Consider the following 26,132-nt stretch of genomic DNA (forward strand, 5'->3'; position numbering starts at 1 on the left):
GAAACAGGAATGTTATCCACAGAATGTAGGGGTCAAGAGTATGTAATGCACAGAATGCAGGGGACAGGAGTGTGTAATGCACAGAATGCAGGGGACAGGAATGTGTAATGCACAGAATGCAGGGGACAGGAGTGTGTAATGCACAGAATGCAGGGGACAGGAGTGTGTAATGCACAGAATGCAGGGGACAGGAGTGTGTAATGCACAGAATGCAGGGGACAGGAGTGTGTAATGCACAGAATGCAGGGGACAGGTGTGTGTAATGCACAGAATGCAGGGACAGGTGTGTGTAATGCACAGAATGCAGGGGACACGTGTGTGTAATGCACAGAATGCAGGGACAGGAGTGTGTAATGCACAGAATGCAGGGACAGGAGTGTGTAATGCACAGAATGCAGGGGGCAGGTGTGTGTAATGCACAGAATGCAGGGGACAGGTGTGTGTAATGCACAGAATGCAGGGACAGGAGTATGTAATGCACAGAATGTTGGGGACAGGAGTATGTAATGCATAGTAAGAAGCAGGTGTGCAGGAGTCAGTGGTGTGTAATGCATACTGTATGGGTTGGGAGAGGGCAAAATCCCCCCCCCCCCGCAAGCAATTTTCTCCTCCACTTAACCACTCCCTCCCCTCCAAAGAAAAAAAAAACACTAATTTGCATGGTAACCCCCCCCCCCCAGTACTATTCCCCATCCCCCTCCTAGAACAAATCCTTCAATGGAATGCAAATGCCCCCTCACAGCACAAAGTCCCCCCCCCACCCAGTCCCCCCTCTTCAAATGCTCCAGCACAAATCTTCTTTCCCCCACCAATCCCCCCCAACTCCTATTTTAGCGCAGATACTCCTCCTCCCAGCGTAAATTCTTTCTCCACTTCTATCTAGCTAAAAAATATCTCCACCAAATCCCCCCTTCCCAGCGCAGATCTTCCACCCCCCCAAATTCCCCCTCCCAGCACAAGGTGGGGGGGGGGTGTAGATGTCCTGCACTGTTTTAACAAAGCTACTACTATACGGCTCCTCTTACCAGGCGGGAGTTGCTGACATGCAGTAAACCAAAACTAAGGGTGGGGGGCAGAGCTGTCCTTGTAACGCTCCTGCGTTTTATGTATGATGTGGATTTTCAGCTGCAGACATATTCCACTTCAGTAGTCATGTAGAGAAACGCTGAGACACCAATCCCAACTCTCAATGACTCATCATGTGTGGATGATCTCAATTCAGCAAGTAAATACACACACTCAATAAGATGTTTCCTAGAGTGACTTATGTATATAGTAACACAGTGGTGATAGGCTGAAGAGACAGGTTGGGTAGTGATGGTAGATGACAGACACTTGAAAGGAAATGTTCTTGAAAGTAAGATAGTAGCAGATGGGATGCAGATAGGTTTAGCAATCATGTATGGTAGCAGATGACAGAGTAGCAGGTGGGCATACAAGAGAGATCAACCCAGTGCAAGAACAGGTGGTAGTAGGCTCAAGAGCTAGCAATCTTAGATAATGCAGATGTAGTAATAGTCCTTAGTATGCAGAGCTAGATAGTGTAAGCTTTAGTATAAAGGTTATAGAGGTTTCCCCTGTGGGGTACTTATCACTAATAGCAATGTAGCAGAGGAGAGGTTCGGCAAGAGCGGATGATCCGGTAGCGGGATACAGGGATCAGCGCAGCGTGGTTCCGACAGCGAGGTATGCTTGCAAGCATGAGAGCTTCAAGACAGGTTAGCATCAAGGCACAAGGCAGTTTGAACGAACACATGTGAGTGAGAGCCGGCGATCTAAATAGCCATCCAGTCCGGCGCTCAGTGATGACAGCATCAGTCTTAAAGGTGTATGCACACCTTACCAAAAGAGAATGGTGGGGCGCATACACTTGAAAGAGTAATTAGGGTACCCAAAGGTACCAGAACATTACAGTACCCCCCCCCCCTTAAGGCCGGCTCCTGAAGGCCTCTGGAGCTGGTTTGTCTGGGTACTTCGCATGAAAATTGCGGATTAATCTAGAGGCATGTATGTCAGAGGTGTTTAGCCAGGTGTCGTCTTGGGGCCCATAGTTCTTCCATCGAACCAAGTACTGAAGTCTTCCTCTGTGGATACGAGAATCCAGAATCTCTTTTATCTCATATTCTTCTCCACCTTCAACTTGTACAGGAGGAGGAGGTGGGATAGTAGGCCTTATTCCTTGGTCAGGAACATGGGGCTTCAGTAGCGACACATGGAAAATGGGATGTATTTTGAGGTCTATTGGCAATGTAAGCTGTACTGCAGCTTTTCCAATAAGTTTCTTGATTGGGAAAGGTCCCAAGAACAGAGGTCCAAGCTTTTTGCTAGGGATTTTCAGTCTTAAATTTTTTGTTGAGAGCCAAACGAGGTCCCCGATAGCGTACTGAGGAGAAGGTCTTCTGCGAAGATCATAGTACTTCTTTTGTTGACTATGAGCATGTGCAATGGTAGTATTAAGCAAACCCAGGGAGTCCTTTATCAGGTATCAGGTAAGATATCAGGTAAGATAGTCTGAAGCTACTGGGTTATTTGAAGGAAGGATGCGTGGTGGAAGAATAGAGGGATGAAACCCATAGTTCAAGTAGAACAGACTCTGCTTGGTCGTACTGTGGGTTGCGTTGTTGTAGGCAAATTCTGCCAGAGGGAGAAGATCCACCCAATCATCCTGTTGGTAAGAAGTGTAACAACGTAAATATTGCTCGATGCATTGGTTGACTCTTTCAGTCTGTCCGTTGGTCTGCGGATGGTAAGGAGAAGTGAGCTTCCGCTCGATCCGTAGTATGTGACCTAGTTCTTGCCAGAACTTGGAAATAAATTGTGATCCACGGTCAGACAGAAGAGTTTTTGGGATACCATGTAACTTAAAGACATGTTTCATCAGGAGTTCTGCCGTTTGTTTGGACGAAGGTAGTCTGCGAATAGCAATGAAATGTGCCATTTTTGTCAGATGGTCCACTGACACTAAGATGGTATTAAATCCTTTGGAAGGAGGCAATTCCACTATAAAGTCCAAGGACACAACTTCCCATGGAGTTTGGGGTATTGGTAGACTGCATAGTAGACCGGATGGTCTCGTAGTGTCAATTTTGGACCTGGCACAGACATTGCATGAAGAGACGAATTTTTGTATAGATGTTTTCATGTCAAGCCACCAGAATTGCCTGGTAATCAGATTAAGAGTCTTTGTCATACCCATATGTCCTGCCATAGGCACATCATGCGATAATTCCAAGATCTTGGTGCGTATGGTAGGTGGTATGTAAAGTTTGTCGTTGTAGTAGAGGAAGCCTTCTGCATCAGTATTTAGTTGTGGTGGGGGTGAATCCAAACTTATACCATGCAAAACCTCTTCCTTCAAGGAACGGACAACTCCAATAATGCGTTTGTGAGGTATTATAGGAACGGAAGGGATTTTGAAGTAGTTTTCTTCAGTTAGTCGTGATAGTGCATCCGCCTTTTTGTTCTTATCTGCAGGTGTGTAGGTCACTAGGAAGTTAAACCTTAGAAAGAATAGTGACCATCGTACCTGTCGGTGCGAGAGAGTTTTGTTAGTCTGAAGATATTGGAGATTTTTATGGTCCGTGTATATAAGTATTGGTAATTGGGTGCCTTCGAGTAGATGTCGCCAATTCTCCAGAGCCAATTTTATAGCAAGCAGTTCCTTTTCACCCACGGGGTAATTTATCTCTGGACTGCTTAGGGATTTAGAAAAAAAGGCGACTGGATGAAGTGGTGAAGTGTGAGTTGGTCGTTGGGAGAGTATTGCTCCTACTGCCATGTTTGACGCATCTACTTCCAGAATGTATTGGAGGGATGGGTCTGGATGGCGTAGTATGGGAGCAGAAGTAAACCTTGTCTTTAACAGGTGAAAAGCTTTATTTGCTTCATCTGACCATTTGAATGGTTTTTTAATGCTAGTGAGCTGTGTGAGGGGTCTCACAATGGCAGATAAGTTTCTAATGAACTTCCTGTAGAAATTCGAAAATCCAAGGAATCGCTTTAGCGCCTTGCGTGTGGTTGGTGTAGGCCAATCCTGAATGCAGGATATCTTACTCATGTCCATCTCGATTCCTGTTTTGGATATGATGTAGCCTAGAAACAGTACCTCTTCTTTATGAAACAAGCATTTTTTCAGTTTCACATAAAGGTTGTGTGCAAGCAATCTCGATAATACTAGTCTTACATGTCTTATGTGTTCAGACAGGGATCGTGAATATATAAGTATATCGTCCAGATATACCACAACACAGACATCTAGTAAGTCTCTGAAAATATCGTTTATAAATCGTTGAAAAACTGCAGGGGCGTTGCATAGCCCGAATGGCATTACAAGATATTCGAACAATCCGTATCTGGTTCTGAATGCAGTCTTCCACTCGTGTCCATCACGAATTCGAATGAGATTGTATGCTCCTTTCAGATCCAATTTTGAAAAATAGGTAGCTCCACGCACCTGCTCAATGAGCTCAGGGATAAGCGGTAGAGGATAGCGATCTTTTATTGTAATAGCATTCAATTGCCTATAGTCGATGATAGGCCTGAGACTTGAGTCCTTATTGTGGACAAAAAAGAGTCCTGCTGCTGTGGAAGAAGTGGAAGGTCTAATAAAACCTTTTTCCAAATTCTCATCCAAATAGTCTTTGAGATGGGAAAGTTCATCCTGTGAAAGAGGATAAACATGACCGAACGGCAATTTGCTATTTGGGAGTAGATCAATGCTACAATCATAGTCTCGATGGGGAGGTAGTGTTTGAGCATTTTTCTCAAGAAAAACCTCAGAGAGATCCTGATAACATAGTGGTGCAATCTCATCTGTCACCACAGACAGGATCTTCCCGAAAGACGGGAGGTTACACGTACCCTCGCAATAGCAAGAGAGGAAGGTCAGGGTCCGTTCCTTCCAATCTATGGTTGGTTGATGTGTGTGCAACCAGGGAAGTCCCAAAACAATGGGAAAGTGGGGTGAAGGTATTAGATCGAAGGTAGTGGTCTCCATATGAGACCCGTTAGTAGTGACTAGGAGTGCCTGTGTCTGATCAGTGATCGGACCAGAGGATAAAGGAACACCGTTAATAAGACTCACTGAGACAGGTTTAAGTTTAGAAATAATAGGAACTTTATTTAAAGCAGCAAAACGTATGTCAATATAATTTCCACAAGATCCTGTGTCAATCATGGCCTTAGTAGTAATCCTGTTCTGGTCCCACTGTAATGTTAAGCAAACAGAAAGGTAAGGGTTAGTAATTGAAGTTGTCAATCCCCCTAGGAGGACATGTGAACACTCACCCTTCTTTTTGTAGACTAGGGGACAGACGTTTATCTTGTGATCCGGGGATGCACAGTACAAGCAGAGATTACCAGATCGTCTTCTGGCTCTTTCCATAACTGATAGAGGTGGGCGTATGGTTCCTACCTCCATAGGAACGGGGTCAACGGCCGAAATCCGAGAAGAACTGGATAATGGCATTCCCATTTTCTCAGCCTTTCTTTCTCGTAGTCTTCTATCTATGGTGATACTGAGTTGTATCAATGCATCCCGGGTTTTTGGCAGATCCGCTTGGGCGAGCTCGTCTTTAACAGCCTCTGATAGGCCAAGCCTAAATTGGGATTTCAGAGATGCATCATTCCATTCTGAATCAAGGGTTCCATCTCTTGAATTCTGCGACAAAGTCTTCTACAGGTCTCCCACCTTGTTTCAAGGATCTTAATTGAAGATCGGCAGTACTCTGCCTATTGGGATCATCATATAGGCTAGTGAGTTCTGCTAGGAACAAGGCATAGGAGTTGAGAAGCTGGTCGCTTTTCTCAAAAAGAGAGTCTGCCCAGGCCCGAGGATCGCCTGTTAGGTAAGAAATAATAGTACAAACCTTAATGTGATCAGTAAGGTAGGTACGGGGTTTTAGCAAGAAAAGTAACTCACATGCGTTTTTAAATTCGCGAAATTTTTTGCGATCGCCTGTAAATACCAAAGGAGGATTTATTTTGGGTTCAGGGGACTGAGCAGTGGTAAGTTGTGTCAGTCTAATTACCTGCTGCGACAGAGCCTGATTGTCTTCTTTTAATTCAGCAAGTGCGTGTATTAACGCAGGTACTTGCTGTTTTAATTGTGTCATCTGAGTGGTTATTTCTGCTGAATCCATTTGTGGTTCGTTCAATCTGTTACGCTCCTGCGTTTTATGTATGATGTGGATTTTCAGCTGCAGAAATATTCCACTTCAGTAGTCATGTAGAGAAACGCTGAGACACCATTCCCAACTCTCAATGACTCATCATGTGTGGATGATCTCAATTCAGCAAGTAAATACACACACTCAATAAGATGTTTCCTAGAGTGACTTATGTATATAGTAACACAGTGATGATAGGCTGAAGAGACAGGTTGGGTAGAGATGGTAGATGACAGACACTTGAAAGGAAATGTTCTTGAAAGTAAGATAGTAGCAGATGGGATGCAGATAGGTTTAGCAATCATGTATGGTAGCAGATGACAGAGTAGCAGGTGGACATACAAGAGAGATCAACCCAGTGCAAGAACAGGTGGTAGTAGGCTCAAGAGCTAGCAATCTTAGATAATGCAGATGTAGTAATAGTCCTTAGTATGCAGAGCTAGATAGTGTAAGCTTTAGTATAAAGGTTATAGAGGTTTCCCCTGTGGGGTACTTATCACTAATAGCAATGTAGCAGAGGAGAGGTTCGGCAAGAGCGGATGATCCGGTAGTGGGATACAGGGATCAGCGCAGCGTGGTTCCGACAGCGAGGTATGCTTGCAAGCATGAGAGCTTCAAGACAGGTTAGCATCAAGGCACAAGGCAGTTTGAACGAACACATGTGAGTGAGAGCCGGCGATCTAAATAGCCATCCAGTCCGGCGCTCAGTGATGACAGCATCAGTCTTAAAGGTGTATGCGCACCTTACCAAAAGAGAATGGTGGGGCGCATACACTTATGAAAGAGTAATTAGGGTACCCAAAGGTACCAGAACATTACAGTCCTTCACTGGAATCAGAGGCAGGGGAGGGGTGTAGCTGTGAGTAGATGGGAATCTGGGACTTCCGCCCAGATCCACAGGACTCCGGGACTTAAGGTAAATCTTGGGGACGTTCCCGCGGAATCCGGAACGGTTGGGATATATGCCTGGTTCATCCAAAATGAGAAAAAAAAAACTTTTGGGTATACATAGACCATGTAATATGGCTTTAATGTTGGTATTAGAACGTTTGGAAGTAATATTGGTGATTATTAAATCATTTTATGCTCCTTTTTTAGCACAGAGCGTGACAGGGCGCGAGTAGAGCAAAGTGCAGCAGCCAATAAGATGTTCCTGGCAGATGACCCGCAGGACAGAAATCCGAAAACTCTCTACACGCTCATTCCACAAGTGCAGGAAGTGTGCCGAGTGGTGGAGGGCTTCATCTATGTGGCAAACGCCGAAGCACATACAAGTAAGAGATCTGGCTGGTGGCTGCCAGCTATTATATATTATTCAGATTGAACTGGTGTGACCTGATTGCGGTGGTGGTTGCTGGTTCCTCAATTGAAATGCAGAAATGACATAATTAATTATTGTGTACTAACTGTGTTCTCTAAATCTGAACTCTGGCTATCTGTAAAACTTTATCTTGCAGTGTCCCCCTTCCCTAGTATTGCAAGGGTTAAATGCTCATTTTGTCTAGAGTAGATGGAAAGAAATAAGCAGAAATACCATCTTTTTTTCTTAACTCCCACAGCCTTGCTCACAGCTTTACAACTGGATACTGATGCTTCTATTTGCTGCTTCTGTGGTTGCAGCCTTCCCAATGCTATTGCATACAGTGCATTATTATGCTGCTTCCTATCTTTTTATGCAAAAAGGAAGAGGAGTCACTGCAATGTGAAACTGTACAGATACTCCGAGTTCAGCTTTAGGCCCCTTTCACACATGTCCGATTCTGTCCGTTCCGCTTTCTGCTCAGCGGGGGATCGATCCGCAGATGTCTTCTCTGCTCAGGTGTCAGATCCCCGCTCTCCTCTATGGGGGAATCGGATGAGAATGGACCTGCCTGTCCGTTCTCATCCGATCCGATCCGCCAGACGGATAGAAAATAGGGTTTCCATCCGTCCGGATTTGATGGACAGGATCGGATCGCATGTTGGCGGACATGTCTCCGCTGACATCCGTTGCCCCATAGGGATGCATGGGGCATCCGTTCAGATCCGCCTGAAAAACTGACAGGTGGATCTGAACGGTCCGCATGCGTGAAAGGGGCCTTAAAAATAATGCTTCATAAGGGTCCTTTCACGCGAACGATCCGATCAGATCCGCCTGTCAGTTTTTTAGGCGGACCTGATCGGATGCCCCATGCATCCCTATGGGGCAGCGGATGTCAGCGGAGATATCTTCGCTGACACCCACTGCTATCCGATTCCGATCTTGTCCGTGAAATCCAGACAGATGGAAACCCTATTTTCCATCCGTCCAGGGTCCAGTAATATTTTTTGAATTTTGAGGAAAATAATGAATTTAATCCATTTTGGAATTAGGCTGTAACATAACAAAATGTGGAAAGTGCTGTGAATACTTTCTGGATGCACTGTATAAGAACTTTCCAACTGTAATGGAAATATCACATTTGGGTGGTCTAACCCTTACAAACAATTTGTTTTTATTTGCCTGACCTGCACTGTATCAAATATGGGAACAACAACATTTATAATGAAGGTATACTGGATAGCCACGCAAATATCTAGCGAAAATTTCAAATGAACAAACACACCAAGAGAAGTTTTGATAAAAAAGCATAAAACAAAACTTTACTAGACATCAAAATATATAAAGCTCCTTACACATAAAATTTACCATAAACATTACACAAAATACCACGACTTATACACTCCTTTTCCCAATATCCTAAAATATCAAATAATACCTACCTCTGGTAGTTGAATGTCAACAGCTTACAGTGGATAACTGGAGAAACAGGACAATAAGAAATCCTGGCTGCATGCTTGGTCTTCCAAAAAACAGACCATTCCTCATGCTATGGACTCTTTTTTTTTTTTTTTTTATAGCCCTGTATACCAGAGACCACCCACAGGATGTAATCATTCCTCTTGACCACTCTCAGGTCATTTTGTGAGTGAGGTCAGAAATAAATGGTTGCACTCCCCCCACCCACAACCACATGGTCAATTGGATATGCGGCAGCCATCTTTAAATACATGACGTCAAAGCTCACTAAACCACCCTGGGAGAGAGATGATATTTAAACATGTATGAGAAGATTTGTCATGAATCAGTTAAACAAAATATCCACAACTGATGCAATCCACCTGTTGATCCCATACATAGGCAATAATTCATACATTTCTACTTCTCGTAGGGGGGGGCCTAGGCTAATTATCTTAAGCATGTACATAAATATCCTAAACAGTTACTCAACTTCCTATTATAGAGATGGACTGCTTTCTCCAAAATCCTCCGATCAAGTCTAAGGGCTCTTTTCACACGGTCCGCCTCCGTAGGCGGATCCGTGCTGCTCAGCGGGGATCGATCCGCCGATTCCTGCTGAGCCGGCGGATGACAGCTCCGTCTTGCAGTGCGTAGAGGGAGGTGTCACAGCTCCCGCTGCTCTCTATGGGGGATCGGATGAGAGCGGACCGTCTGTCCGCTCTCATCCGATCCCTGAACGGATGGAAAAATAGGGTTTCCATCCGTCCAGATTTCACGGACAGGATCAGATATGGATGGCAGCGGGTGTCAGCGGAGGTGTCTCTGCTGACATCCGCTGCCCCATAGAGCTGCATGGAGGATCCGATCAGATCCGACCTAGAAAACTGACAGGCGGATCTGATCGGATCGCCCGTGTGAAAGAGCCCTAAAGCAGACTTGTGTTCCAAAAACAACTCTCCTTTGTCTGAACACATGCATGTTTCAAAAGTCCTTAACACAACCTCCCCATAGTTCTTGTTCCTCTGCTTAGCCCCTAAACCAGTTTATTTGCATATCAGTGGTGGTGGCTAGCTTCTGATTACAAAATCTAACTCGCAAAAACATTTGCTATAAAATCATCAAATATCTATAGCAACACATGCACCAAGTTTGCAAAAGAGCAGCGTAGAGGAATGGGTTACTTCTGTAGAAGGCTGGAGCTTTGATATCCTTGGCTGCTGATGTTGAAGACATACTGCCAGTACAGGAAATACTTCAGGGTTTCTCCATACTACAAACCTAAATTGGGAAATCAGAAGGAGATGTCGCATGTCCGAGCCAAATGTGTGGTTACCAGTCACATGACTCCTCTCATGGCTTTTAAATAGGCTGAGAAACACAATCTGCTGCTGGTTTATTTATTTTTTTCTCCTAAGGCAAAAAATAATTCGGGGTTATAACCATTTATATAGTAAGAACCCGTGGGACAACTAATTTAACAAAGTACAGTAAAACCTTGGATTGCAAGCATAATTCGTTCTGGAAACATTTTTGGAATCCAAAGCACTCTTATATCAAAGCAAATTTCTCCATAAGAAATAATGGAAAATAAGACGATTCGTTCCACAACCATTAATTCATAAGTCCTTCATTTTATAGTTCATATAAAAAGATCATAGAAATGTGATAGGTTGTGTAACCATAAAATGTCTATCCACAAATGGCAGGGGATTAGAAGCAAAATCCAGCAGGATCTACAGAGTATAAAAGAGAAGAGAGACGCCTCTAAGTGTAGCAATATGGTTCCATTTAATGAAGGTTCAATATTTAGCAACTCGCATGGTTTGATAATTAAAAGAGGCACATCTAATAATGCAGGCTTCTTGGGTAAAGCTGTCTACATAGACCATCCTTCTCACTGCCTGCAGTCTGTAGTTGTGACCAGGAAGACTACCCTGCAGTAGAGCGATCTGAAAGTGAGGCTTGAAGCTCTCATGGAGCGCAGCATGGAAGGGATGACATTGATGGTGATGAGGAGGATGGCCTATGGGGACATCTTTACCCCGGATGGGGACAGCTTTACCCTGGATGCCTGCATACTTAGATGTGCCTGTTTTAATCATCAACCATGTGAGTTGCTAAATATTGAACTTTCATTAAATGTAACCATGGAAAAAGAAAAAACTGCGCTAAATATCAAAATCCTAATAGCTGCAACTGAAATGTGACAAACATATGTGTAACAAATAGTGGGAAAAAGCTGCGCTAAATGACATAGACCATATATGATAGGTCTATTAAATAAAGTGGTAAGTCCCAGAAAATAATAGTCCAAAGTATTAAATGATGAATAAACTGTAAAAGTCCAATCCAACACGACACGAAAAAAAAAATTCAATGTGAATAGGTACTGCTTACCAGACGTAGCAGTAAAATGAGCGTTGGTGTAAACAAAAACCAGACCAGTGGAACTCTGTGTATGACTCCTGTCAGATGATCTCCACTCAAAATTGTGAATCGGTGAACATGGTGATGAGACAAAAAATATACATAGCGTGATACTGCATAAAAATTCTAATCACCCGTGTGAATGAAGAAAATAATAGGTGTACACCACCACCAACATAGGCCGCTTACCAGAAAAAAGAAAAAGGTAAGCATAACATATCTCAGTGAAAGATTGGGAATGAAGAACCACCTCCGTGATATCAGAATAATTACCAGATATTAGTGGATCATGCGATGTAAATCACTCAAATGCATAGAGCCACCACCAGAAATTCCTGCTTACCAGATATCAGCAACCAATTGCATGTATCAATCAGGGAAACTGATGTATGGCAATCCACAGGTGAATGAACATAGACACTCCCTTGGCAATATAGCTGATCCGCACAGATGCTCCGCGATATTACATAGGATAAATAATAAGGGGGGGAGAGCCCATAGCGTAAAACCATTTATTAAGATAAATAAAACAAAAGATTTGCACTTACAAAAGTACACAGGAATAGCGCTGAATTGGAGCTGCCGGCCAGTTTTATTAGGATATATAAATTCATAGAAAACATTTATTAAACCATGCCTTAAAGAGAGAAAGTCAGATCAGGCTACTAAGGTGATCAAATGACCCAGCCCAATCATGTAGAAGTATCACAGCAACAAGCGATTTCTTGAAGGCTGAACTGTTCCAAAGGAGATTGGCATAGGTCAACGTAGCTTGCTGATGCTTAACATGTTTTGCGAAAGATCGCTTCCTCAGGAGCTTAGGGGTAAGTATTATTGAATTGTAGAACTTCTAACAATGATTACGGTCAGTGACTTAACGGGTCATATTGAGGCATCATTTAAAGTGTTAAGCCCCGTACACACGTAGCGATTGTCGGCCGTAAATATTCGGCCACCGACCGATCGGCTTGTCGGCTTGTTAGTATGATGCTTCCGACAACCGACTGCGACTTTTCGGCCGAACAGAATCTGTCCTGCAGGCATTAAAATTTTTGTTGGCCAACACCAGAACGGCCGATTGTTCCTCAGTCAGTACAGAATTCGGCCGACAAACAGCAGATGAGCAAGACTGGGCATGCTCAGAGAAGAGAAAACGCACAGAAAGTTAACCATCACATGACATCACTTCTGCAGTCGGCTGTTGTTGGCCGACAAAATTCGTGTGCAGTCTTTAGCACTTTTCAACCGACAGGACAGCACCGGACAAAAGACGGCCGATCGTTCGGCCGACATTCGGTACGTGTGTACGGGGCTTTACTAAACCCACAACAGTAAAATCAGTCTGTATATGCAGTAAAGCATGCTTGTTTTGCTCACTATGGAACCTAAGGGGTCAATCCTCTGCAAATTGCAAAAAAGGCAGTTTGATCCTTTACGCACAGATCCTCCTCTTCTTCCACTGTCCCCAAAACATGTCCGGATAAGACAAAGTTACTTAAGTCAGGCTGCACATGCTCAGTTTGGTGTGTATTGCTAGAGTTTTTTTTTTCTTGGGAAGGTGCATCAGCACAGGGCCAATCAGCACTGTCCAGAGAGAGAGTTGTTCAGGAGTTCCTTCATCCTGATAGGGCAGTCATTGCAGAATGAAATCTCCTCCTACAAGCTTTAACCATGCGATGATAGAAGTCACAAGACTGCTATATACTGCTGATGAGAAAAGGTATTTAGCAGTTTATATTTACTAAAATATACTACACTTTTTTGTGTACTGTAGGAGACCAGATATAGTGAATGCAGGGTCCTGGGTTTAGTAACACTTTAAGTAGACACAGATCTGATTTTATATTGGAGGGATTATAACAACCTCCTACAATATACAGGAATAGCACTGGTCTCTACCAGGAAGGCTCCCAGCACTTCATAGACTTCAATAATTCCTGACAAGTATATTAGCATCCTTTCAAAGCAAAAGGGGCCATTGGAAAAACTCATTAACGGGTCCGAGAAAAAAGTCCTCCAAATTGGACACCAGGACCCAGGACAGCATTCGTACCATAATAAAAGTATTTTTTATTTATGGTGCCTATAAAGTCCATGTTTCCTATCCAATAATCTCTTGCTACACCAACTAGGATGTAGCACTTTCTAAAATGATTTGCCCACTCACAGTGCCACCCGGTAATGGTGTAATTGTATTATAGTATTTCAGTAATTGTATCACACCCTCTGTGTGATATCACAAAACTAGACAGACCTGTATCTCTAATCAAAATAATAATAATGTTGCTGTACTATCTCAATGATTGTGAAACATCAACCGTCTAGTTTTGATCACCGTCTTAGTCAAAAAAACAACAATCCATGTATGGCCAGCCTGTGTCTCACTAAAATGAACATGTGGGGGAAGATCCTTAATCAAGCTTATTTCCTTATTGTTTAGACTTCCAGCAATATTTCTCTGAATTCTCCGAAGTAGGGAGAGTGTAGTGATGGTAATAGGTAGCAAATGTTGGCCAACAATTGACCATCATAGGTTACATTGCTTGCAAAGATACATATGTGTACCCATAGTGATCAGTGCTATGGTTTTAAGGAATAAGCTCTTAACCACTTAAGCCCCGGAGGATTTGGCTGCAAAACGACCAGGGGGTATTTTGCGATTCGGCACTGCGTGACTTTAACGGACAATTGCGCGGTCGTGCGACGCTGTACCTAAACGAATTTGGTGTCCTTTTTTTCCCACAAACAGAGCTTTCTTTTGGTGGTATTTGATCACCTGTGCGATTTTTTGATCATGCGCTATAAACAAAAAAAGAGCGTCAATTTTGCAAAAATAGCAATATTTTTCACTTTTTTTTATATGAAATTCCCCCCAAAAAAAATGTAAAAATCAAAATTTTTTAACATTTTTGGCCAATTTGTTTTATGCTACATATGTTTGGTAAAAAAAATTGCAAAAAGCGTATTTTGATTGGTTTGCGCAAAAATTATCGCGTTTACTAACAAAGGGAAAGATTTTTGTCATTTTTGTTTTTTTTTTTTTTTAACGCGTAATGGCGGCGATCTGCGATTTTTTTTTTGCGGTACTGCGACATTGCGGCGGACAGATCGGACCCTTGACTGACATTTTTGACACTTTTGGGGTTACCAGTGACATTTCTACAGTAATCAGTGCTATATATATGCAATGTTACTGTAAAAATACACTGGTAGTGAAGGGGTTAACTTTATTTGAGAGGGAGGGGCTGTGTGTGTCCCTAGGGGCGTACTTTCTACTGTGATTGGCTGTGGCTTCAGCTGTATGCAGAGTTATCAACGGTTCTACATAGTAGAACCGTATGATCATCTCTCATACACAGGGGAGAATGACAGGCAGCTTGTTTACACAAGCCGCCTGACTTTCTCCCTCTCCCCCGCTGATCGCAGAGTGGCCGGCGGACATCGGGTCCGCCGGTCACACGCGCGGGGGGGTCCGTGACCACGCGGGAGTGGGAGCACGCCTCCGGGGGCGCGCGCTCGCTCCCTAGACCCTCACAAGCAAGCGACGTAGACCTACGTCAGTTTGCCTGTGAGGGGCTGACCGCCGACGTAGATAGTCGTGCGCTGGTCGGCAAGTGGTTAAGTTCAGGTCCCACTAGTGATGATATCAACATTTTATTTGTGTCGGTTTACTCCTGGGTATAACGGTTTCTTGAATTCCAAAAATATTCTGGCGGGGTAACAATTTTAATGTAAAACTTTTTTCAAACCGAAGTTTCGCACAAAATTTGCCATTTTGCTTTTGACAAAATTCTGTCCTGTTCTGTCCATTATTTGTCCTATAATTTTGCATTGTAGCACTGCAAAGATAAAATGGAGAAATAAGAGTTTGGTGCGCACTACAAATGTGAACTTGTACAACTGAAATAAACAATATACAAACGTGTACAACTGATGGTGACAATATACAGAAATAAAGTGAAAACAAAATACACTGTATTTCCTGTGAATCAGTGTCAATAGTCGTGATAAAGTGGAGTTTCACCCTGAAACTTTTTTCTTTAGATAAAAATACCCCTGGGACAGTCAGGGCTAGTGCATTTAACCACTTCCATACAGAGCAGTTACACCCCCTTCTGCCCAGACCAATTTTCAGCTTTCGGCGCTCTCACACTTTGAATGATAATTACTCAGTCATAGAATGCTGTACCCAATCAAATTTTTTATCATTTTTTTCACACAAATAGAGCTTTCTTTTAGTAGTATTTAATCACCACTGGGTTTTTTATTTTTTGCGATATAAGTGAAAAAAGAGCGAAACTTTTGAAAAAACACATTTTGTTTTAGTTTCTATTATAAAATTTTGCAAATAAGTAATTTTTTTTTCATAAATTTGGGCCAAAATGTATACTTCTACATATGTAGAAGTATAAAATAACCCAAATTATAACCCATTCTTACCCAAATTATTACCCAAAATGTATACTTCTACATATGTAGAAGTATAAAAATAACCCAAATTATAACCCAAACTTTGGTAACAATAACCCAAATTAGTGGTTATTATTTAGTCTGTGTGAAAGTTATAGAGTCTACAAACAATGGTGCCAATCATTGAAAATTGATCACACCTGATGTACCGATGGCCTATCTCATTTCTTGAGGCCCTGAAATGTCAGGACAGTACAAATACCCCCAAATTACCCCTTTTTGGAAAGTAGACATTCCAGGGTATTTAGTAAGAGGCATGGTGAGTTTTTTGAAGTTGTAATTTTTTCCCACAATTCTTGGGAAAATGAAGAAATCTTTTTTTTTTTTTTTTTACACAAAATTGGCATAATAACAAGCTATTTCTCACACACAGTATATGCATTCTTGCAATTACACCCCAAAATACATTCTGCTACTCCTCCTGAGTATGGCGATACGTGTGTGAGACATTTACACAGCCTGGCCACATACAGAGGCCCAACATGCAGGGAGCATCGTCCGGTGTTCTAGGAGCATAAATTACACCTATAATTTCCTAACGACCTATCACACTCTTGAAGGCCCTGGAGCACCAGGACAGCGGAATTACCCACAAAATGACCCAATTTTGGAAAGCAAACGCCCCAACGTATATTCTATGAGGCATAATGAGTCTTTTGAACATGTCATTTTTTTCCACAAGTTTTTGGAAAATGTGGAAAGAAAATGAAAACACATTTTTTTTTTTTTTTTTACACAAAGTTGTCAATTCACAAGATATTTCTAACACATAGCATTTACATAGCAAAAATGACACCCCAAAATACATTCTACTACTCCTCCTGAGTATGGCGATACCACATATGTGGGACTTTGTCCCAGCATAGCCACATACAGAGGATCAACATGCAAGGAGCACCGTCGGGTGTTCTAGGAGCATAAATTACACATATAATTTCATTACAGCCAATCACACTTTTGAAGGCCCTGGAACACCATGACAATGGAAACCCCCATAAAATGACCCCATTTTGGAAAGCAAACAACACATCATCTAGGAGGCATGGGCTGCAGATAGGTACTCAGGTACTCTGATGGGCTGCAGATAGGAACTCAAGTACTCTGATGGGCTGCAAATAGGTACTCAGGTACATTGATCGGCTTCAGAAAGGTACTTGGGTACTCTGATGAGCTTCAAAGAGGTACTTGGGTATTCTGATGGGCTAGAGACAGGTACTCGGGTAATCTGATGGGGTGCAGATAGGTACTCGGGCACTCTGGGCTGGAGACAGGTACTCGGGTACTTTGATGACAGGTACTCGGGTACTCTGATGACAGGTACCGAGTACCTGTCATCAGAGTACCCAAGTACCTGTTATCAGAGTACCCGAATACCTGTCATCAGAGTACCCAAATACCGGTCACCAGCCCATCAGAGTACCCGAGTACCTGTCATCAGAGTACCTGATGGGCTGGTGACAGGTACTCGGGTACTCTGATGGGCTGGTGACAGGTACTTGGGTACTTTGATGGGCTGGTGACAGGTACTCGGGTACTTTGATGGGCTAGTGACAGGTACTTTGATGGGCTAGTGACAGGTGCTCTTTATTGGGGGGGCAATCAGTGTGTTTTGGGGTGCACTGTAATTGGTAACTAGCTGTTACCACAATCTCCTCCTCACACGGGATCAGTGTGAGAGGAGGAGAACACGGTGACAGCTAGTTACCGTGTTCTCTGTTGACATTCTGTGACCGGCTGTGATTGACCGCCGGTCACGTGGTAAAAAGCCAATTTCATTGGCTCTTTACCTAGATCGGGGATGGGCTCTGTCCAAGGGACAAGCCTCGTCCCGGATTGCCACGCTACGCGCCCCCGGGGGCGTGCAATGAAGAGAGAACTAGCGGCTCGCGCTGGAGCCGCTCATGTGATCGGCTGTGATTACCACGTAATCGACTGTGTCAAACAGTCAATTTCATTGGCTGTTTACCTTGATCGGGGTTGGGCTTAGTCCGAGGGACGAGCCCCACCCCCGATCGCCGCGATGCGCGCCCCTGGGGGAGCGCAGTAGCGGTGAGAGCGGGCGGACATCATATGACGGCTGCCCGGATCGGCAAAGACTTCTGCCGGTGTCATTTTATAATGGCCCGGTATGGAAGTGGTTAAGCAACGATAGCCTCTGAACTGTCCCCTGTTTCACTTACCTTTTAGAAGAAATACTTACCTTGAAAATGTATTGTCCAGCGCGGCCATCTCACGTGTGGGCAGGTGAAGCCGGAGTGTCCTCTTTGGTGACTTCGGAGTCCCAGAATGCCCTGCACCGGCCCTGCTCGTCACTTCTGGTGCAGGCGCGTCATCACTGCACAGCTTCTGGGCTTGCTGTTCAGTTTTCCTTTCATAATAGAAAAAGATCAATAGACAACCAAAAAATGCCCAATGTGTCCTAAAAATAAGTATAATCCACCAGGATACATGAAATAGTTGCGATGATATGTACAGGTTTACTAACACTTATCAAAGTTTCAAAACCACATTTTTTTTTTTTTACTCTCCACCACAAAGGGTTAAACAAAGCCATTGAATAATGCAGTACAAAGCTATCACTTCTAGCACTCAGAGGTCCTCCACTGTTTGAATAGGACTGTGCACCAATTTTAAATACTAAACAGATGCAGCCTTCCATGGATAGGGAAATCCAAATAAATATAAAAACAAGGAGACAGGAAGGCACAAGCACCTAGTGCATTACCGCAAAAAATGTATTTGTGCAAATAAAATGGATACAAATTGGATACTTACAAAAGTACAACTGGTAAAAACACATAGCCTATAAGATGCCATTCAGAGTACGATTAGTATGCTCCAATTGTGTACAATACAGATACACACACGCCTGGGTTGCAAATCCGAGGTGTATTGGGCACTCAAAAAACCCCTAGAGAACTTTCCCTTCTTTTTTTATATCAACTTATGAAGCACCCAACAAATGTTCCATCTATTCCATCTTGCCTCTCATATGGGATTTTATTTCTGTGAAAAAACAAGTGTCTCACTTTTCTAATCTAAGGTGTGCTCTGCTCCACCTTCCTTAAAGAGGAACTGCAGTCTGCTCATATAATTTGTAATAAAAACATATTTGTCATTCTGAAGCTTCACTCCAACCACTTTGCACATTATTTCATATATACTGTGATTCTGTGCTTGCCAAATATGCTGTAGAAATCTCCCTCCACTTAGTCTGGCTGCAGCTATTTTAACTGTGGGCAGCTGAAGCTGCTAACTGTTCACTTCCTGGATTTACACAAACTATAAATATATATATATAATGTATATGTATGTGTGTGTATATATAATATATATATATAATGACAGACAGACAGAGACACACACTCACGCCACTGCTTGCCTGCACATTTCTTCTCCTCTCTGTATTAATAGATCTCTGCTGTCTCCTGTTATCTCTGCCCTCATCCAGCTCTGCGGCTATCATTGACTCTCCTACGACTCATCCCTCCCTCCCTTGCTGGCAAACTCTCACAGGGGTTAAAGAGAGAGCTGTGCATGATGTCATTAGCCTAGGCCAGTGATGGCGAACTTTGGCACCCCAGATGTTTTGGAATGGTTTCCCATGATGCTCATGTATGATGTGAGCATCATGGGAAATGTAGTTCCAAAACATCTGGGGTGCCAAGGTTTGCCATCACTGGCCTAGGCTAATGACCAGACAAGAAAGAGGAAGTGGGCTGTATAACGTATTTACTGGCAGAAAAAAAAATGTTTTACTATCCAAAGTTAAAACAACAAGGGCAGAGGATTTATTAGATGGAAAGATGAAAACATGACTGAAGAGCCACTTTAAGCACCCTATTTGTGGTCTTGTTCTATTTATTCTATCTACTTGTCTTTGTCTATTTGTGCAAGCCAGCAACTTTGGGCCCTGCCATGTGGATGGTTGGAAGGACCTAGGAGAGGTCTTGGATGTGGTTTTTAAATTCTCTGGTTCCAAATCCTGTCTCCCACTATTAGAGATAACACAGTCCCCCTGAAGAAGACTACGACTTGTTTGGTTAAAATGCATTGGGGCACCTTTTGGGCAGGATCAATACTGAAGAAGTTTTGTTGGTATACATGTATTACCTGCCCGTATGAATGTTATCTGGCTATTGGGCCATAATAGGAGTATACGCAACCAAAGCTCATATTTTAAATCCTTATTTATTTTAATGATGAAAAGATACTTTTTATATCGATATTGTTTTATATTTCTTATTTTGCTGTAATAAAACCCTTGGGGAACATTTATTTCTTGTTGTATATCTATATAAATGTAGTATAATTTTTCCTGCGACATCTGTGTACTGTGTATCATGCTGACACCATATTGTGAAATAACAGTAAATTAATGAAGCATGATGTGTGACAGTGTTACTCCTGTGATGTTCCTGTGTAGGACACAATCGTGAAGAAGAAGTAGCTCAGATCATGACCATGATGGATCCAAACCTGGGGACTCAGCGGAGACCTTTGTTGGTTCTGGCTTGTGTCACCAATCCCGGAGACAAGAGGATTCCCTGTGTGTATATGGCCCACGAATTGTGTTTGAGCAACCTAAATCGGCCATGGATGGTAATATTTCCATTTTTATATGTGTTCTATAACTAGTGTTTTTTCCATATATTTAATTTCATAAATGATTACAAATTACGGGGAGGATAACATGGTTTATCAGCATGCTTATATTCCCAAAAAGTGCAGCGCTAAACTTTAAATTTGATCATAAATATAGTGACACAAATATAATACAAGTGATATTGTGAAAAAATAACGTGAAGAAATAACATGTCAAGAAGTGTAAAGTGTCTAAAAATCCAAGGAAAAAGTCCAAAGTGAAACAAATTCAAGAAGGTGATTATGATAAACAGTCATTCCTCCTGTGACACCCAGGGAATGTGTAAGATGGGGACACCACAGTGCACAAATCAAGGTAGCAGCTTACCAAAAAGCCATGGCTATTCAACTTAATGAGAAAGCCTCACCAGACAAAATATATCTCAGGGATATCAAGAAGCCATAGGTAGCGCCGTAGAAGATTGATTCCTCAAAAGGGGCTCCGTAGTGGTCAGATGGATATATGGGAAAAAGATTGTACAAAAGACCATAGCGTAATCCCATAAAAAATGTTGAAGGTGTTTATTAAAAGAAAACTACTCACATGGATGTAGCACATAAGAACACATATAGGACGGTAGCTGGAGATACAATTGCGGCGTCCCGCAAATAACTCATCAGCGTAGACAAACAGCCGGCTCGGAGAAGGGGCGTGTGGACTTTGCGTCTGGAGTCGCCAACGTTTCGTCATCAAAAGACGTCGTCTGGGCATGCGTTATCAGCATGCTTACAGTCATTTTGGAGCTCCATGAAACTGCAGGGTGCAAGACTCCTTGTTCTTGTTTACTATTCCTGTAATATACTTCTGGTGGAGCAATGGCTTCCATGTTCCATTTATATACAAACCCCTTTTGGATAAATGATCAGTTTTATCTCCTTAACAATTAGTAAGGGAATCCCAGTCCTCAAAGGGGAAACTATAAGGGCCTAGTCACACCATTACATTTTGGTACGGACGTACATGCATTGGAGTGCCATGAATTTTATGTAGCACTGCAGAGCACATGAACATGCTGCCATGCATGGTGGTGTCATATGTTGAAAAATACTGCAGGAACGCTTTCTTGTCCACTCTGGTGTGTTGACAGCCCATTGAAAGTTAATAGTCTGCCCTAATTTGAGACATAACGCGCATTAATGCAACACAACGAGGGGGACAGGTGTAAATGGGCCATATTGTTTTGGGGTCAGTTAATTTTTTTTACCATTTACAAGGTTTTAAACTGATGTATTTTATCACAGTTTCCTATATCTGTGAATTGTTCTTTTCAAATAAGCTTAAAAAACTAAAAACTGTGTAATTTATTCATTTATTGCAGCTTAGCAGTCCTTAGATGTGGTGGCCGCTTTTATTTCAGCCTAATCATAAGGATGAATTGCAGTTAAAAGATACATTCACCTTTCGCAACATGTTACATGTTACACCCATATTCAGGGTGTAACATTTTACAAACGGACCAGTCCCCGTACCTCCCCGATCCCCTATTATGACTGTTGGCTGTGGCTCTGCCCCCCCCCCCCCCCCCCGCTAGCTGTTCCGTTAAAAAAAAAAAAATGTCACTCATTCATAGTTTCCTGCGAATAGAATAGAAAACTACGTGGTCCGTTGGCCTTCGTGGCTTGTAGTTTTCAATAAACTACCACGGCACTGTGGCACGCCATAGTAGTTCATTCTCTCTTTCTATCAGATTGTATCTGCTGCGGGCACACAGATACACTGCCAGATATTCTGGAGACCTGCATGGCATCAGCCATCTGCCAAACGCAGGTGCAGTGCTTTTACAGGCTCCAAAATAAATAAATAAATGCACATTTTTTTTAACTGAAAAAAATTAGCATTTATTATTTTTTTTTTTCTAAAAAGTGAACTTCTCCTTTAACCACTTCTGGACCGGAAGGTTTTCCCCCTTAATGGCCAGGCCATATTTTGCGATTTTGCACTGTTATTTTAATGGAAAATTGCGCAATCATGCGACGCTGTACCCCAATAAAATTGATGTCCTTTTTTTCCCCACAAATAGAGCTTTTTTTTGGTGGTATTTGATTACCTCTGCGTTTTTTATTTTTTTGCGCTATAAACAAAAGAAGATTTAGGCCAATATGTATTCTGCCACATATTTTTGCTAAAAAAAATCCTAGTAAGTGTAGATTGATTGGTTTGTGCAAAATGTATCGCGTCTTCAAACTAGGAAATAGACTTTTGGCTTTTTTATTTATTTTATTTCTATTACTAATAATGGTAATCCCAAGAGCCATCTGCTCTGATGCAAGTAGTGGGCTGGCTTTAGGGAGAAGTTGGGCAAAAAATATTCCTTGATGGGTGAGTGTGCCTGGGCAAACTGCACTTGTATGCAGACCACCCAAGGCAATACCCACATATGATACTTATGCAAGGAGATGAAACTCACAGAGTGAAAGAGCAGGCTGGGGACAGTCAGACTGGGGGAGAACAGGACTAGCTAATGCTGGATATACTCCAGCCAAGAAATGAGACCGGCTCTATCTTGAACTTCTAATGCACACTGCAAGACGCTCACATTGTGCATGAAATCCGATTAAGCAGTTTCATTACAGGAGAGGAACCCATTGACCTGTGCAATATGAAATCTGAAGTTAAAATTTAAAATACAGTGATTTACTATGGGAACCCAATGGAATTAGAATCAAATTAACATTTTACTTATATTCTGTATGCCTATGTATCTATGCCCTGACTTAGTTTGCAGTAGGGATAGACTGATTATCGGCAAGGCCTATATGCACTTTCACTGATCCATTGGTATCTGCCCCGGAACTGGCCAATATTGCCGATATTTTTGTGACGTCATTCTGCCTTCTTAGGCTGCCTCCCTCGCCTTGGACAGTCTCGTCTGGAGTCGGGACTAGTCTCGCGGGAGTGTATCACAGCCATACACCCACCCACAGCAGCCCGGTGCCAGCCATCCACACCCACAGGGCCTGTACCAGCCAGCTAGCAAGCCAGCCACCCACAGGCACTGTACCAGCCAGCCACCCACCCACCACAGGGTGTCAGCAATCCAGCCATTAATCAAAAATTAACATGTTCAGTACCAGATTTGTGTCAAAAATTGTCTTTATTTTTCAAAACTTTAAATGTACAAAATATCGGCCCATATCGGCCGATACCGATACATTGTGACCAAAATATCGGTATTGGCCCTGAAAAAACAATATCCGTCTATCCCTAGTTTGCAGTACCATAAATTGATGTCTACCTATTGTTTCCAGCTTGAAGTGAACCTGTGCCCAGACCATGTACACTAAAGCAGACACATACTCTGAACAGGCAGTAAAAGCACTTAAAAATAAGCTCTCATTCACCTCTGTATATATATGCATTGTGGATATATTTATCTTCAAATTTCACAACCAAGGCTCAGAAATCCTATTATCTGTTGCAACAGAATCTTGACATCCTGTGTATGGAGTAGCAGCCTGGAATTCTAGCCTGTATATACCCTTTTCAAAAATGATCTTCCAATTAATGGTAGTCAGAGACACTCTATGGTTGCTGATCACTTCATTTCTGCAATCCTCCTTCATTTCCTTCCTCCCTTGTAAATTGGCTGAATGTTTCTAAACACAAGGAGTGTTTACATCTGTGATTGTCTTCTTTGATTCAAAGTGATTATAAAGTGCAGAGCCATTCTGATTGGCTTTCATTTGACTGTAATCTACTGTGTCTAATGACAGCAAGATCACAGGTTTTGTGCTTGTTCCTAGTGCACACACAAATTGTAAACTGAGTGCCATTTATAAACAGTGGTCCACATGTAAACGTCGACCGACCCACTTTTTTTTTCCATTACGGCTGTAGTAAAGTGGTTAAACTATTAGAAACAAAGTGAAACTCCAACTTTTGAGGCTTTCTTCTGATTTTGAGGATGAATTACTTCATAGTACATGCCGCTACAGACTTCATGAATGGCTTGTCTTAAAATTCTTTTACTACATGTTAAAAATCTGTAAAAAACAATGTCCATACTCTGAGCACAAATAATCTATAAAGTGTTCATCTTTACTAATTCTTTCATTATACAGGTGCAGAATACAGAAGCTTCTACTCTGTCTGGCCTGTTGGAAGGCATCGAATGGATTCTGGGTGAAGTTGGAAAGAAATTATAAACGCTGACACAAATCATGTATTATTATCTGACTACACATGTGATTATTTTAATGTCTAACTTAAAAAAAAAAAAAAAAATGAATCCTGAGAACAAATCTGTAATTTGCTGGAACTTGTAGGTGTGAATGTGGAGAGACTGGTCTGCCAGGGTGAACAAATACACTAAAATAAAATAACAGGGTAGTCCAAATTAAGAGCACTTTAGGACGGCACCAGGAAATATTTTAGGTGTATTGGCCACCTGGCCTCTGGAATTTGTTCAGACTTATAAAATGGCAATCAATGACGGACCACTATTATAAAATAGACCTTTTTTATTTCTGCAGAATCATGTCCAAGCTGAGTGCATTTTATTATTTTTTGCACAGTTTGTACATATATGTACAATTTTATTTCTACATTTAATAAGTCTGTGGTTTTATTAGTGTCATGTGATGTCCACACCACTTTTTAAGGAATAATAACTGTAACGCATGTCTTGTGTGTTTTTTTTTTTTTTTTTTTTTTTTACATTTTTTATATGAATCAGTGCTGTCCAATTAGCAGCTGTGGCAGCTTCTTTTGTGGCCCATTGTGTTCCTCTTCCCTGTTGTTCTTCATGGCAAATCCCGGCTGTCAAAGTGAAAGCGGAACTAAACCCCTTCAAATTTAACATTATCCCAAAGAGTTCCATTCATGCATGTTGCGATTGGTAACTGTCACAGTTGTGCTCTAGCTTGAACTGTCAAGCCTTCAAAGGCTGCTGTCATAACTGATCACACGTGCAGCACCATGGAAACTGCAGATCAAACCGAGGCGAAGATGGAAGCTACCTTGGCTGTAACAGATTGGAGGGTTTAGTTGCGCTTTAAAGCGGAGTTCCACCCATTTTGGCGTTTATTAAGATTCAGCAGCTACAAAAAGTGCAGCTGCTGACTTTGAACCACTTCCCGCAAACCGACCTACCTGTACATCGGCATGGCTGTACCGGAATGATTCACTAAAAAAAATGTACACCACTTCAGGTGAGGACAATCCAACCCTCAGGCAACTAGGTGCAAGTCTAGTCCGTGGTCTGGATCCACTCAATGTAAACGAAAAGAGGTTTGACCGCACTCCAGGGGATGAAGATAAAATGATCCTTTATTAAGATTATAAATGCAACAAGACAAGACAATCAAGCCACAGACAGTTGACGCGTTTCACGATTCAAGATCACCTTATCATAACTGGCCAACTGCAGGCATCACCCCGGTACAGTTTTTTAGACCTGGTGGTCGGCTTTCAGGAGATAACTGATGGGGCTCAGCAAACGCTCGGTTGTTATCCCAGCGAGTGGGAGAGGACGCCCCCCCTCCGTCGCTTTTTGCAGCTCTGCCTGGATCTTCCGTCCCACCGGGAGACCCGAGCAACTAGCCGGCTTTAATTGGGTCTCCGATGTATTAACCCGCAGGCGATGTCACAATGTCAATTCTGGTTTACTCGGTTGCTAACTGCGCCGATTTTAAATAAGTGACCGTATTCAAAAATGCAGATT

General features: G+C 42.5%; 1 protein-coding gene across 1 annotated transcript in view; it reads left to right on the forward strand.

The window, feature by feature from the left end:
• Positions 1-24,936, forward strand: part of FBXO4 (F-box protein 4) — a 68,438-nt gene extending 43,502 nt beyond the window's left edge. The window contains exons 5-7 of the mRNA XM_082243368.1: positions 7,266-7,441; positions 20,252-20,427; positions 24,532-24,936. Coding sequence (XP_082099494.1) covers positions 7,266-7,441; positions 20,252-20,427; positions 24,532-24,615 — 436 coding nt within the window. The 3' untranslated portion in view covers positions 24,616-24,936. The remainder of the gene's footprint in view (positions 1-7,265; positions 7,442-20,251; positions 20,428-24,531) is intronic.
• Positions 24,937-26,132: the final 1,196 nt, after the last annotated feature.

The sequence above is a fragment of the Pelophylax lessonae genome, assembly GCF_965119305.1.
Source record: "Pelophylax lessonae genome assembly, chromosome: 1".
NCBI classification, from domain to species: Eukaryota; Metazoa; Chordata; class Amphibia; order Anura; family Ranidae; genus Pelophylax; species Pelophylax lessonae.